General features: G+C 47.3%; 1 protein-coding gene across 8 annotated transcripts in view; it reads left to right on the top strand.

The window, feature by feature from the left end:
• The window catches only part of pik3cd (phosphatidylinositol-4,5-bisphosphate 3-kinase, catalytic subunit delta), a 250,545-nt gene extending 237,673 nt beyond the window's left edge, over nt 1–12,872 (top strand). For all 8 annotated transcript variants that reach the window (XM_073032256.1, XM_073032257.1, XM_073032250.1 and 5 more), the window contains 5 exons: nt 2,516–2,683; nt 5,881–6,004; nt 8,447–8,592; nt 9,915–10,047; nt 11,750–12,872. In XM_073032256.1, coding sequence (XP_072888357.1) covers nt 2,516–2,683; nt 5,881–6,004; nt 8,447–8,592; nt 9,915–10,047; nt 11,750–11,887 — 709 coding nt within the window. In that variant the 3' untranslated portion in view covers nt 11,888–12,872. The remainder of the gene's footprint in view (nt 1–2,515; nt 2,684–5,880; nt 6,005–8,446; nt 8,593–9,914; nt 10,048–11,749) is intronic.
• Nucleotides 12,873–14,161: the final 1,289 nt, after the last annotated feature.

Here is a 14,161-nt window from a genome sequence, read left to right as displayed (position 1 = left end):
CTGTGTATAATGTTGTCTTTCCTACTGGCAGACCTCATTACAATGTTGGATTTGGTGTCATATTGTGAGGGTATCAAAGCTTCAAAAATTCAAAGTACTTTTACTATCAAAGTATGTATACAGAATACAGCTCTGAGATTGGTCCTCCCGCAGACAGCCATGAAACAAAAAAGAACTATGGAACCCATTCAAAAAACCATCAAACACCCAACACAAGATAAAAGAGCACAAAGGGCAAAACAACACACAGAATAGCAAGCGTCAATCCAGTGGGATGCAGTTCAGTTCAGTGCTGTGCCATTAGTCCAATGCTAGCCACGAGGCTGCTCTTCGCCAAATCGCCCTAGTCTGCATCAATTGTCCCGATCAAATCACTCAAAAATAGTAAAAGAATGAGTAGCCAGAATCCAGCAACATGGACCCCAAAATCCCCCCCAAAGCCAGTCCACAGGCTCGCTGGGATCAATCCAGCAACATGGACCCCAAAATCCCCCCCCAAAGCCAGTCCACAGACTTGCTGGGATCAATCCAGCAACATGGACCCCAAAATCCCCCCCAAAGCCAGTCCACAGACTCGCTGGGATCAATCCAGCAACATGGACCCCAAAATCCCCCCCAAAGCCAGTCCACAGACTCGCTGGGATCAATCCAGCAACATGGATCCCAAAATCCCCCCCAAAGCCAGTCCACAGACTCGCTGGGATCAATCCAGCAACATGGACCCCAAAATCCCCCCCAAAGCCAGTCCACAGACTCGCTGGGATCAATCCAGCAACATGGACCCCAAAATCCCCCCCAAAGCCAGTCCACAGACTCGCTGGGATCAATCCAGCAACATGGATCCCAAAATCCCCCCCAAAGCCAGTCCACAGACTCGCTGGGATCAATCCAGCAACATGGATCCCAAGACTTCTGCACTTCCCCCTGACAGCAGCTGGAGGGAGGGAGGGGAAGGCCGTTTAAACGCAGGCAGACGGCACCGAACACCTGCCTGCCCTCTGCTCTTGTTCTCATCAATTTCAACCATGCTCGATGCCTCAGTTGGAGAGAAGCAATGGAACCGACTGTGGGCTCACGCCTTGTCTCCAGGCTTTCTGGCCTCCAGGCCGGACCCTCCGGTCCAAACCTCGGTGAACTCTCTCGGAGACAACACTGCGCCAGATCACCCTGAAAGCACAGCGTCGAAATGTAAACCACAGGTTCCAATCGCACTCAGCTCTACTGTAGAATCAATTTGAAAGAAGAAGTAGATTCGTGAACTGTCTGCTGGACATCGCCGTTGGTCGCGTTGTTCACCTGCTCCATCTTGAAGAAACTTACAGTGCAGGAGGGTTAGAGTTAGGGTTTGTATGGATTTCCAGCGTCTACACAATCTCTGGGGTTTATCCTTATAATGCTATTTTTATGACCTTGTGAAAGTGCTTAATCCCATTTATCTGCAATCTTTTTAAGCGGTTCTACTACCTCCTACATCATTTCCTCTGTTGCACTTCAGATTGGCCACAAATCCTCCAGCAATGTAACATTTAACAAAAGATTTACCAGGACGGTAAGCAGAGAAAATTTATTAAGATGCTGCCTGGATTAGAGAGCATGTCTCATTCTGAGGCTGTGCCTCTGTTCATACAGGCTCCCACTGCCGAAAACATCCTTTGTGTAGACTTTCAATATTAAGAAGAGAGGGAGAGGGAGAGTGAGAGAGAGATTAGCTTTATTTGTCACATGTGCAATGAAACATAAAACAAAACAGTGAAATGCACCATTTGCGTCGGCGACCCACGCAGTCCGAAGATGTGCTGGGGACAGCCCGTGCTTCCAGCGCCAACGGAGCACACTCACAACTCTCACCCTAACCCGCGCACCTTTGGAATGTGGGAAGAACACCCGGAAGAAACCCACGTGGTCTCTCTTACGGACAGTGGCAGGAATTGAACCGTGATCGCTGGAGCTGTAAAGCATTACATTAGCCACTGTACTACAATGCCACCTAGTAGGTATATTAGTCACCATGTTTCCTGCATTACAATAGCAACCTTTTATCCACAGTGTAAAAAGTTTATTTTTTTTAATTTATGTAGTGCGGGAACTCCACAGGTCTTTTGCTTAATGGTATTCCATGGCATAAAAAAGGTTAGGAACCCCTAATTTAGTGATACAGTGCCTAATAGGCCCTTCCAGCCCTTTGAGCCACACCTCCCCAGCGAACCTGATTCACCCTAACCTAATCATGGGGCAATTTACAATGACTAATTAACCTACCCGGCCTATGGGAGGAAACCCACTCATGCCGTGGGAAGAACGTACAGAGACTCCTTACAGACAGCGCCAGAATTGAACTCTGAACTGCAGAACACCCGGAACTGTAATAGCGTCGCGCTAACCGCTTTACTACCGCGGTGTCCAATTATCAGATGTTCTAGGGTCAGGTACAGTGTCTTAGTACAGTAAACACCGATCATATTTTCTTTGGTTGCTGAAACGAAAGATGTTCATATTGCCGTCCAATCTCTTTCAGGATGATTCCTTATGCCTGTCTCTCCACCGGAGATAAAACGGGAGTGATCGAGGTGGTTTCACACTCGGAGACCATCGCGAATATCCAGCTCAATAAAAGCAATATGGCAGCCACGGCAGCTTTCAATAAAGATGCTCTTCTGAACTGGTTGAAATCAAAGAACCCAGGGTATGTAATCTTGAGGGGTGGGGGGGGAACCCTTTTTAATTCAGAGTGTTATGCCAGAAATGATTTTTAAAATGGAATTCGTGTTGATAAGTGTCAGTGGATGCTTAACGGTCAGTTTGAACTCAATTGGCCAAAAGGCCTGTTTCTTTGTCATCCGCCTCTACGGTTCCTCAGTCAGACGGTATCTGAAAGATCAAAGGCGATTACCATCAGGTGGGTACTGGTGATTTTTATTTCCCGAAGATGATGAGTGACCTCCTGTGCAAGTTTTCTTCCTCTTTTTGCCCCCCTTTTTATTGAGCAGGTTAGGCTAGGTAGAGCACAAGTTGACATTGAATTTCCTGTTACACCAGCTCTGGTTCCAACCTGGACTAGAGTCAAGGCCTACGCTACTAAAACTCTTGTCGGCTGGACAAACTCGATAGGTTTCAGGCCCCCCCCCCCCCCCCATTCTTCTAAACTCTCCAATGAGTACAGGCCCGGAGTCATCAAATGCTCTTCATACAATGAACTTTTCGTTCCTGGGATTATTCTCATAAACCTCCTCTGGACCTTCTCCAATGCCAGCACATTCTTAGATACGGGGCCCAAAACTGCCCCAGTGGGTAATGGGGAAACTCCAGATCCCCCGTCCGATCTCTCCTCCGCCAGTCTTTTTTCTTTCCAACCTACCCGGCTTCACCTATCACCTTCCAGCTAGCCTCCTTCCCCTCCCCCTCCCCACATTTTTATTCAGGCATCTTCCCTCTTCCTTTCCTGACCTGCTGAGTTCCTCCTGCATTTTGTGTGTGTTCCTGTGAAAGGGAATAAGTTTCAAGGAAATGAGTGGTGGAATGGGATTGCCTTGAGAGCTAGTATAGAGCCAATGGACAGAATAGCCTCTTTCTGCGCTTTATGGAAAATACGGTATACCTCTGGACCCTCTCCAATGCCCAAAACTGCTCACAACACTCCAAATGTGTTCTGACCAATTACTTGCAGGAATTAAACATACAATTAGAACAACACGCGGCTTGTTCGTTTGGAATGTTTGGAATTCTTGAAACTTTACTCCCAATTATTTTATTAAACAAGCTAAAAAGGCTTTGTTGTTTGCTTGTCACTGCGTTGAGCACAGTCTATCCGATGTGTTTCTCGTACCTGCAGTCCCGTGACATTTGGCTGGAATTTCCTTCTCTCAGTGAGCGTCTCTCGGTTGAGAGTCGCAGTGACCGTGTCTAAGGTGTTGGTTATTCGATGGCACGTGCCTTGTACATAATTACGTGTGAGTCTTTGTATTGCTGCTTTCCGGCGACATTTTGTGGTGATCTCACCACTGTTTCTGCTTTTGGCTTTTGCGCTGTGTGCTTTCAGCAGTGGTATTGAAATGGTGCTGGGCCTTCCAGTGGGAAATAACGGAGTCACAGAGCACTACAGCAGAGGGCTCAGGTCCTTTGGCCCATCTAGTCAGTTCCAAACCATTATTCTGCCTTGTCCAATCGACCTCCACCTGCAGCCGAGCCCTCCACAACCCTCTCGTCCATGTACTCACTGCCCATTACATCACTAGCGTTTAGGGCAGCAGTGAAGATCCTCCATCTCTGTCTGTCCTTGGCCACTCAGATGCAGAAGGATTCTCCGTTGCTGTTTCCATAATGGTTTTGTTTGACCAGTCAGGGCTGTTAGTCCTGAACTGAACCCGCGAACTTGGAGGACCGGTTGACCACTTTTAGTCTGGCCTCTACCCTTTGACCTGTTTGACATGGGTGACTCTATCAAGGGTCAAAGCATAAAGCCTGACCCCCGCCAGCAAGGTCTCAGGGTCATTGAGGAACGCAGTGCCTCCAGATCACGACAAGTTGTGGTCCTCTTGGAGACCCCACCACGTACCTATCCAAATTTATCTTAACAGTGCAGTTGAACCTCCATCCACCACTTCCACTGGCAGCTCGTTCCCACTCTCATCACCCTCTGAGTGAAGAAGTTCACCCTCAGGTTCTCCTTAAATATTTCACCTTTCACCCTTAACCTATGACCTCGAGTACTAGTCGTGCCAGTTTTCAGTGACAGTGAGCAGAGGTTCAAGCCTCCCAATCCATAATGTCCTTTCCTCTCATTTACTTGTTTGTTTGATCATAAATAGAGTGGAGAGATTTGCGAAGAGAAGGTTTGGAAACTCCAATGTACCAACTCACCCAAAAGATGCTCTAAAGGGTCTGTATTGGCTTCAAAGGGCAGATGCACCGGTGTGCTAGTTCAGCACAGGAGGAGACCATTCAGTCCATCTAGTCTATGCAAGCTGCTTTAAAGAATAATCTGGTTATCCCACTCCCCTGCTCCTTCTCCATTTCCTGCTAATTATTTTAATAACAGATGTTTAATCATTCTTCTCCTGTGGAGTCCTGTAACATCTCTGTAAAGCTTCCATATTCTTCCTATAATGAGGCAACCAGAACTGAACACAATACTCCAAGTGTAGTCTAACCCGAGCAACAATGCTACGTGTCTCCTGAACTCAGTCCCCTGGCTGACGAAGGCCAACGAAACTTACCCAAAACTTATCCAAACTTATGCCTTCTTAACCACCCTGTCTATTTGTGTGGCAACTTTCAGTGACCTATGAAGGTGGACCCCAAGACCCCTCTGTTCCCCCACGCCGCTAAGAACCCTGTCGTTAACCCTGTACTCCTCCTTCATGCTGCAGCTTCCAAAGGGGACTGTTCCAGGCTGAACTCACACTTCTCCAGATCTGCCACTTCTCAGCCCAGCTCTTCATCCCGTCGTAACCTCCGACAACCTTTACTGTACGTTGCACCACCAACCTTCATGTCATCTGCAAACTCACTAACCACCCTTCTGCTTCCTCGTCGGAGTCACTTTATGAAAATCACAAAGGGCAAGGATTCCGGAACAGATCCTTGCAGAACACGCTCCATCTGCCACCCTCTTTTCTCTGTGTACAAGCCAATTCTGAATCCATTCAGCCAGGTTTCCTTGAATCCCAGACCTCCTGACGTTCTGCGAGAGCCTTCCGTAGCTGTCTGTATCAGTGTCGCGGTTTGACCATCATTCATAGGAGCAGAGCTGGGTTGTGTATGGAGGCTGCAACACAGGAAGCAACATTCATTTGGAGACTCTGCTACAGGGAAGTGCCAGATTAAGTGCTGTTTTGCCCTTTGGTGATGTACAATAAACGTTCTCCCCTTCATCCTTCTCAGGGAGGCACTGGAACGAGCCATTGAAGAGTTCACCCTCTCGTGTGCCGGCTACTGTGTAGCTACCTACGTGCTTGGAATCGGTGACCGACACAGTGACAACATTATGATCAGGGAAAACGGACAGGTACAAAGGGGGAAGCTATGATAACCTGATTCCAAGCTTTGGAAAGCATGCACGGCCTTGCGGGGATAGATGGATCAGTGTTGGAGTTGAATGGGGGGGGGGTGGGGGGCGCGGTGGTGAGTTAATCTCATTTCATCCCCTCTCATCTCATTCGGGTTGACCCAGGCTTAATCCCCAGGACCTCACAGGTTAACATCCCTCACTCCAGCTAGGAAGGCCTCAATTGGTGGAGGAGGTGGTGCTTCAGAGTCCCTTTCAAAGTCATGGACAAGTTTACCGTCAGGTGCACAATTGCCTGTGTACGCACAGGTGCAATGAAAAACTCACTATCAGCAGCATCACGTGCATTCAGCATGAGATACACAAGGCCAACATCAATTCGACAAGGAAGAACCCATTCTGAGCAAAGAAATGTCTATTGTAGTAGAAGTGATCAAAGCTATAGACAAGATTAGATTTATTTGTCACATGCATCACAACATACAGTAAAATGCATCGTTTGCATCAAATCAGATCAGCGAGAATTGCGCTGGGAGCAGCCCGCAAGTTTCACCGTGCTTCCAGCACCGACGTAGCGTGCCCGCAACTCACTAGCACTAACTTTAGAAAGTGGGAGAAAACCAGAGCACCCAGAGGAAACCCACACAGTCACAGGGAGGATGGTCAGCAGCGGGAATCGAACCTCTAACCCTGGTGCTGCAGAGCATTACGCTGACTGCAATGCTCCCATGCCACTGTGGTGACATGTTGCTATACTGACGTCGAGTTTAGGGTAGTGCAGGCTGGTTCCAGTACTGAATGGCTGGAGGGAAGTAGCTGTTCTTGAACCTGGTGGTGTTGAAACTCAGCCTTTGTACCTCCTGCCCAATGGGAGTTGAGGGAAGATGGCATGGCCCAGACGGTCGGGACCTTTAATGATGGATGTTGCCTTCTTGAGCCAGTGACTGCTGGAGATACTTCCAGCTCTTCAGGATTGTTGTCCCCTGCACCCACCATGTCAGCACCTCCCTAACATTCCAAGTGTCAGCTGACACCAAGTTGGCAGGACAAGGGTTCAAACAGCCACCCACTCCAGGGACAGGAGTGTTGGCAATCCACGGAGATACTGTAGGGGTGCCGCAAGGTCACGAGTGCCATCTTGGAAATTAGGTGTTAAGCAGTTGGGCGGGTGAGAGAATGCTGAGGGGGAGGTGTCCATCTGACACCCCTATTAAACCATGAAGGTGCATCTGCTGGCTTTGCACACACAGATACACGGTACGGTAGTGTAGCCATTAGCGTAACGCTTTACAACGCCAGCGATCGGAACATCGGAGTTCAGTTCTGTTAGGAGTTCGTACATCCTCCTCACGACGGCACGGGTTTCATCTGGGCGCTCCGGTTTCCTCCTTCACTCCAAAGACGTACGGGGTGAGATCAGTGAGTAGTGGACATCCCACACTGGCGCCAGAAGCACGGAGGCACTCGTGGGCTGCCCCCAGCACATCCTCAGACTGTGGTGGTTGTTGACGCAGCGAGGCATTTCACTGTGTGTTTCGATGTACACGTGACAAATAAAGCTCATCCTTAAAAGGCATTTGGACAATTACTTGGATGTGTAAGGCTCAGAGCAGGGATTCCAACCCGGGATCCACAGACCCCTCAGTAAATAGCAGGAGACCCTAATGCGTGGGAACCCCTGGCTTAAAAGAATATGGCCCTAATGTAGGCAAATAGAATTGGTGTAAATGGATTCTGAAACAGGTTATTATCACTGAGATATGCAGCAGCAGCCAGTGCAAAACACCAAAAATATACTATAATTTACAATAATAAATGGATAAAGAAAGTCATAGTAAATAAAAATAAATAGCTATTACAATCAGCATGGACACACTGAGGCCGAAGGGCCTGTTTCTGCGCTATGACTGTGTCATAGCTCGCTGTGGGGATCAGTTTCCCCAAAAACGACTGTGTGATTGCGTAAATGCGGCGAGTTCTCTTAAAAAATCGACGGCAAAGTGGCTTTGGATGTCGTAAGTCTGCTGCACATGTAAATGTTTGTGCAGCTTATCTGCAGGGCAGGTGGCTTGGGATAACAATAAAAATGTGGCCAGTTTTAACTAGAAAGCAGAACTACCGAGTTCCTGTTAGCAAGGGACAAAGAGAGATTGGTTTCAGAGAAAGAAACCGGATCTACTTGAGAATAAAATATTAGTGAGTTTGTATATTTAACAGAAGTGCTAGCTAGTGGGTTAATTAGTCATTGATAAATAAATAATAGTGGTGGGAATTGAACCGTGATCTACAGCTTGTGTCGTAAAGCTTTGTGCTAATCAGCACACTACCGCCCCAAGTGGAATTATGAGATAAATTTCTTCGTTTGCATCACTGATTTCTTGCTGAGTGATATTGTTTGACAACTTGTAAGTATCCTTCAATTTCCATCCTTGTCTCACTCAGCTCTTCCACATTGACTTCGGACACTTCCTGGGAAACTTTAAGAGCAAGTTTGGCATCAACCGGGAGCGGGTCCCTTTCATTTTAACGCACGACTTTGTCCACGTGATACAGCAAGGGAAAACCAACAACAGTGAGAAGTTTGAAAGGTAAGTTCAAAGTGAATTTATTATCAGAGTACATACCTGTCACCATACACAACCCTGATGCTCATTTCCTTGCCAGCTTTCACAGTAAATACAAAAAAAACATCATCAGTGAAAAACCGTTCACAACAAAGAAACAAACAACCGATGTGCAAAATACAACAAGCTACGCAAATACAAATAAAACCAAAATAATAATAATAACTAAATATGCAATAAATATCAAGAACTTGAGATGAAGAGTCCTTGAAAGTGAGCCCATAGGTACTGCCTAAGACTTGGAGTAATGTCAACCCAGAAAAAAGTAATTAATAAACAAGACAATAGGCACAGTAGAGGACAAATTTCATTATAATAATAAATGATGTAGATGTCAGTCTAGACTCTGAGTATTGAGGAGTCTGATGGCTTGGGGGAAGAAACTGTTGCACAGTCTGGTCGTGAGAGCCCGAATGCTTCGGTACCTTTTGCCAGACTGCAGGAGGGAGAAGAGTTTGTGTGAGGGGTGCGTGGGGTCCTTCACTATGCTGTTAGCTTTGTGGATACAGCGTGTAGTGTAAATGTCTGTAATAGCAGGAAGAGAGACCCCGATGATCTTCTCAGCTGACCTCACTACCCGCTGCAGGGTCTTGCGATCCGAGACGGTGCAATTCCCGAGCCAGGCAGTGATGCAGCTGCTCAGGATGCTCTCGATACATCCTCTGTAGAATCCTCTAAGTTTCATTGCTTCAAGATTGTGGGTTTGATAATAAAGAGTCAAATAAAAGATTCGACTTTTAGAGCAATCATTGGAGCTGGGGTGCATCATCCAAGTGCAACCACTCCGTAACGGTCACGGCCAGCGGCAATTGCCTTGTTTAGTTCTGGTTTAGTTTTGCCACTACAATAGGATTAGGTGTACGAAACACGAGAGGGGCTGCCCATGGCATAAAACTCTTTCTGGGCTTTAGCCACGTCATACCAGGTGCACTACGGTATTACAGAGGGCGACACAGTAGCGTAAAGGTTGGTGCAATGATTTATTGCACCAGGGACCCCAGTTCAACTCCTGTCGCTGTCTGTAAGGAGTTTGTATGTCCTCACCATGACCACATGGGTCTCCTCTGAGAGCTCCAGTTTTCTCCCACAGTCCAGAGGCGTACTCTCAAATGAAGCATGATCAGTTTAAAAATGCCGGCTGGAAAACACAACGATCAAATATATGTGGGTGTGTACATGTCCTTCAGTCTTGGTGCATGTTTTGTGTTTTTGTATCTGTGTGATTTTGGGATTCACATGGATTTTTCCTCTCTCTCTCTCTCTCTCTCTCCCTGTTCCTCGGAAAGGTTCCGGAAACATTGTGAACAAGCCTACATGATTCTCCGAAAGCACTGCCCCCTCTTCATTAATCTCTTTGCACTGATGCAGGCTGCCGGACTTCCTGAGCTGAGCTGCGCCAAAGATATCCAGTACCTCAAGGTGAGGAATTGCACTGTCTGGTGATACAGGCAGACAGCAGAAAGTAAAATCGTGCACTAAGTCTCCGTCAAGGCAACAGAAGTTCTTCTACTGTTTAGGAAAAAACGCGGCCAGTTTATACACAGTAAGATTCAGAATCAGGTTTATTATCATGAACGTATGTTGTGAGATCTGTTGTTTTGTGGCAGCAGTACAGTGCAAGGTGTAACAATTGCTAAAGTTACGGTAAACAATGCCAGGAAGAAATTGTGAACTACTGTTTGTGCCCTGTTCATAAATCTGACTGCAGAGGAGAACAAGCTGTTCCTGAATCATTGAGTGCTGGTATCCAGTCTCCCGTACCTCCTCCCTGATGCTGGGCACTGAGAAGAGGGCATGTCCCTGATCACAGCCTGGAGTCCATTTGCTATTGGTTCACGGCATAAAAAAGGTTAGGAACCCCTGTCCTAGGTGGTGAGGGTCCTGAATGATGGATGCTACCCTGCTGAGGCATCACCTTTTGAAGATGCCCTCGATGTTGGGGAGGTTAATGCCCAGGAAGGAGCTGGCTGAATTAACAACCCTCTGCAGCTTTTTCCGATCCTGTCCATACCAGGCGGTGATGCAACCAATTAGAATGCTGTCCACAGCTCTTAAGTAGAAATTTGTTCGTCTTTGGTGACATACCAAATCTTCTCAAACTTTTAGTGAAATATAGCCGCTGGTGTACCTTCTTCATAATTGCAAGAATATGTTGGGTTCAGGATAGACGTTGACACCCGGAAACTTGAAACTGCTCACCCTTTCCACCACTGACCCCTCAATGAGGACTGGTGTGTGTTCTCCCAACAACTTCTTCCTGAAGCCCATGATCAGTTCCTTGGGCTTACGGACATTGAGTGCGAGGTTGCTGTTGCAACTAGTTGATCTATCTCACTCCCGTACACACAATGTAAACCTCGGAGCACAATGCCTCCCCCTTACACAGGGGTTGCCTGTACAAGGAACATTAGAATGTGGTAAAGAGGAGAGACAGGTGAAGTGTAAAGTTCCAGCAAGCACTAGAGAGGAAGGCGGGACATTCTGGCAAGCAAATAGGCAAACTTCTCCAACTGGCTGCTGCTTATGCATTTACACTCAGACCACTCTATCAGGCTCCTCCTACACCTAATAAAGTGGTCTCTGAGTGTATGTTCACGGGCTTCTGCTGCTGTGGCCCATCCACTTCAAGGTTTGACATGTTGTGCGTTCAGAGATGCTCTTCTGCACACCACTGTTATAAAGGGAGGTTGTTCGAGTTACTGTCACCTTCCTGTCAGCTTGAACCAGTCTGGCCATTCTCCTCTGACCTCTCTCATTAATAAGTTGTCTTTACCCATGGAACTGTTGGTCTTTGGAAGCTTTTTGTTTTTCACACCATTCTCTGTAAACTCTAGAGACTGTGTACATGAAAGTCCCAGGAGATCAGCAGTTTCTGAGATACTCAAACCACCCCATCTGGCACCAACAATCCTTCCGTGGTCAAAGTCACTTAGATCACATTTCTTCCCCATTTTGACATCTCGTCTGAACAATAACTGAACCTCTTGACCATATCTGCATGAGTTTATACAATGAGCTGCTGCCATGTGATTGGCTGATTTGATACTTGCATTAATGAGGAGTTGTACCTGATAAAGTGCCATTGGGGGAATGTGACAGCGATGTTTATTTTTACTTGCAGGATTCGCTTGCTTTGGGGAAGACGGAGGACGAGGCTCTGAGGCAGTTCAAGATGAAGTTCGACGAGGCACTGCGAGAGAGCTGGAAGACCAAAGTGAACTGGATGGCTCACAATGTCGCCAAGGACAATCGGTCATAGCTGAGTCGTTCAGCCGGCCTCTTCTCATGAAAGCTCCAGGAGGCAAAGTAATTGGAAGCAATGTGTCAGAAATACTACCCAGTCAATGAGTGATTGACAAACCAACCTGCGTATGAAGAATATAACACATTTTTTCAACTTTTCTTTTGTGAACTTTGAAAGATGTTTACAAGTGCCCGCTCTGACTGCAGCCTTTCCTGGGTACGGACTTGGCACTGAATATCCGATGTAAATACCCACTTTCAGAGGGGCCTTCACCAGTCTGTTGCACTCTGATACGACCGGTTACTGTCTCGGATTTCTCCCCCGTGTTATATCTGTTAAGCTGGCGCGGACAGCAGGTCCACAGCCACCAGGCTGATCGGGGAAAGGTCACGTGGATGACCCCTGGCTCCTAAGACAACTCTCCACTTCTGGCCGAAGGCCGGTCGAAGAAATCCCGAAAGAGCAAGACGGTCGACGTCTTCCAGTGTCTCGTCCCCCCAGCTCGGCTGTCTGTCCAAAGTGAGGTGGTCTGCTTCTGTGAAGCATCGCAACCGGGAATCACGTTACCACTGAGGTGGACTCGTCTGAAGAGCTTCGTCCATTCCCAGCACAGTTCGGCCTTTGGTCTGCCTGGGCTCCGCACAGCGAATTGCACCTCACAGCTTGGTGGTTCTACATCATGAGTGCGAGGCCATTTTCCCAACCTCTGTAGGCTGTCCCTGCTTCCTCAGTCAGTAACGAATCTTGTTTCAAGTTATGTGTGATCGAAAATGGATCTGTAGGGTACTAATTTAAGGTGCTTTGATACTGATGGGTACGAAGTAATCAATACCTTTTCATAATGAAGGTTGCCCAAGCCTCCATTCCTTCTGTCGTAGAGGGCAAGGTTGGAAAGGACCAGTGTTGGGTGACAGCTTAATTTGTCTCTTTCCTTGTCGGCAACGTCAGAGCAACGGGACTTGGTGGGGGTAAATGGATTCTGATTCCTGTGACAGTGTTGAGGGAGGGAGGGAGGGGAAGGAACACTGGTTGGGAATGGGGGGGAGGGGGGTGGGAGAGAAGCAATGGGTGGTGGCTACATTCGCCCAATTTAAAACGCTGGGGCTCGTTGGATGAACTCTGCAGAGTCTGCGTGCGGTAGAGTCAGTCGAGTGTCCGGCAAGTGCTGGCAGGAAGCCAAGTCAAGATGGCTCGAACCGGTGACAAAGCCAGAACAAGCTTGGAAGAACCTGTCCCAGAAACCCTCACAAAGCAAAACTACAGGTGTGGCTCAATCCCTCCAAGGCTCCATCTCACTCCAAAGCAGCCTTGAGCTGACCGCACTGAGAAACTTAGACGCAAAGCTAGTGAAACCGCACCTTGAAGTTAAATGTGCCTTTGTTTTGCTTCTTATGTAAACTTACTGTATGTAAATTGAGCTGTTTAATATTTGCATATTTAAAACAAAGTTGAATGTTTTTTTTCTTTTTATCAGAGGTACATTTTGTTTAGAACCTCAGAGGAATATGTTTACAGAATTAATATCCCGAGATGAGTGAAATGCTTTGTGAAAATTAACTTTAGTGAGCAGCGGTGACAAAAGATGGACTCTTTTTGTTTGTTCTGATTTCATAAAAAAAATTAAACCTGGGTACATTTATAATGTTGCATGTGCAGGTTAGGTCTGTGGCCAAGATGTTAGGTTAGTGTGAATGTTTTGTGAATCGTTCAAGTAACTTTATGGGGGGGGGGGGGGGGTTGGTGGTGACCGGAGCGGGAGGAGGGGGCAGGGGAGGAGTTTACCAACCTGAAGGGAGGGAGAGGTTTCTGTGGCCATTGCCCCACCTGTCAATCTGAGCCTTACCCTGGCAAACTGCAGCCAAGCTTCATTCAACACCAAGCTAGTTTGGAGGGTGTTCCAGAAGTTGAGGGGGGGGGTGGTGAATTGGGGTTTGCTGGAGCTGGACGGGGCAGGAGAAGGGATGGTTGGCATTGGACCTCAGTTAGAGAATCCATCCTCAACTTCATTGTCCAGTTCAGCAGCAGTGGAGCACATTCTCTCTCCCCCACCCCCACCCCCCATGTCTACAGTTACTGATTTCCCAAATATAAGATGCTTTTCGATTTTAAAAAAAAAGAGCTGTCTCTAAAATTATATCATTCTCTTCACATCCCTGTGTGGTAGGATATGTGTGGACATGGGTTAGGGTACACGTGGCTTTAATGGAGGGGTATGTGCGTTACTGAAGCTATGTGGAGTCATGCATTAGGGTGTCTCTGCTCAGGGATGTGTGTGTCTTTGTCTGTCTG

This window comes from Hemitrygon akajei, chromosome 29, assembly GCF_048418815.1.
Source record: "Hemitrygon akajei chromosome 29, sHemAka1.3, whole genome shotgun sequence".
Lineage (NCBI taxonomy): Eukaryota > Metazoa > Chordata > Chondrichthyes > Myliobatiformes > Dasyatidae > Hemitrygon > Hemitrygon akajei.
The sequence above is the reverse complement of the archived record's forward strand: the minus strand, read 5'-3'. Positions and strand labels throughout refer to the sequence as shown.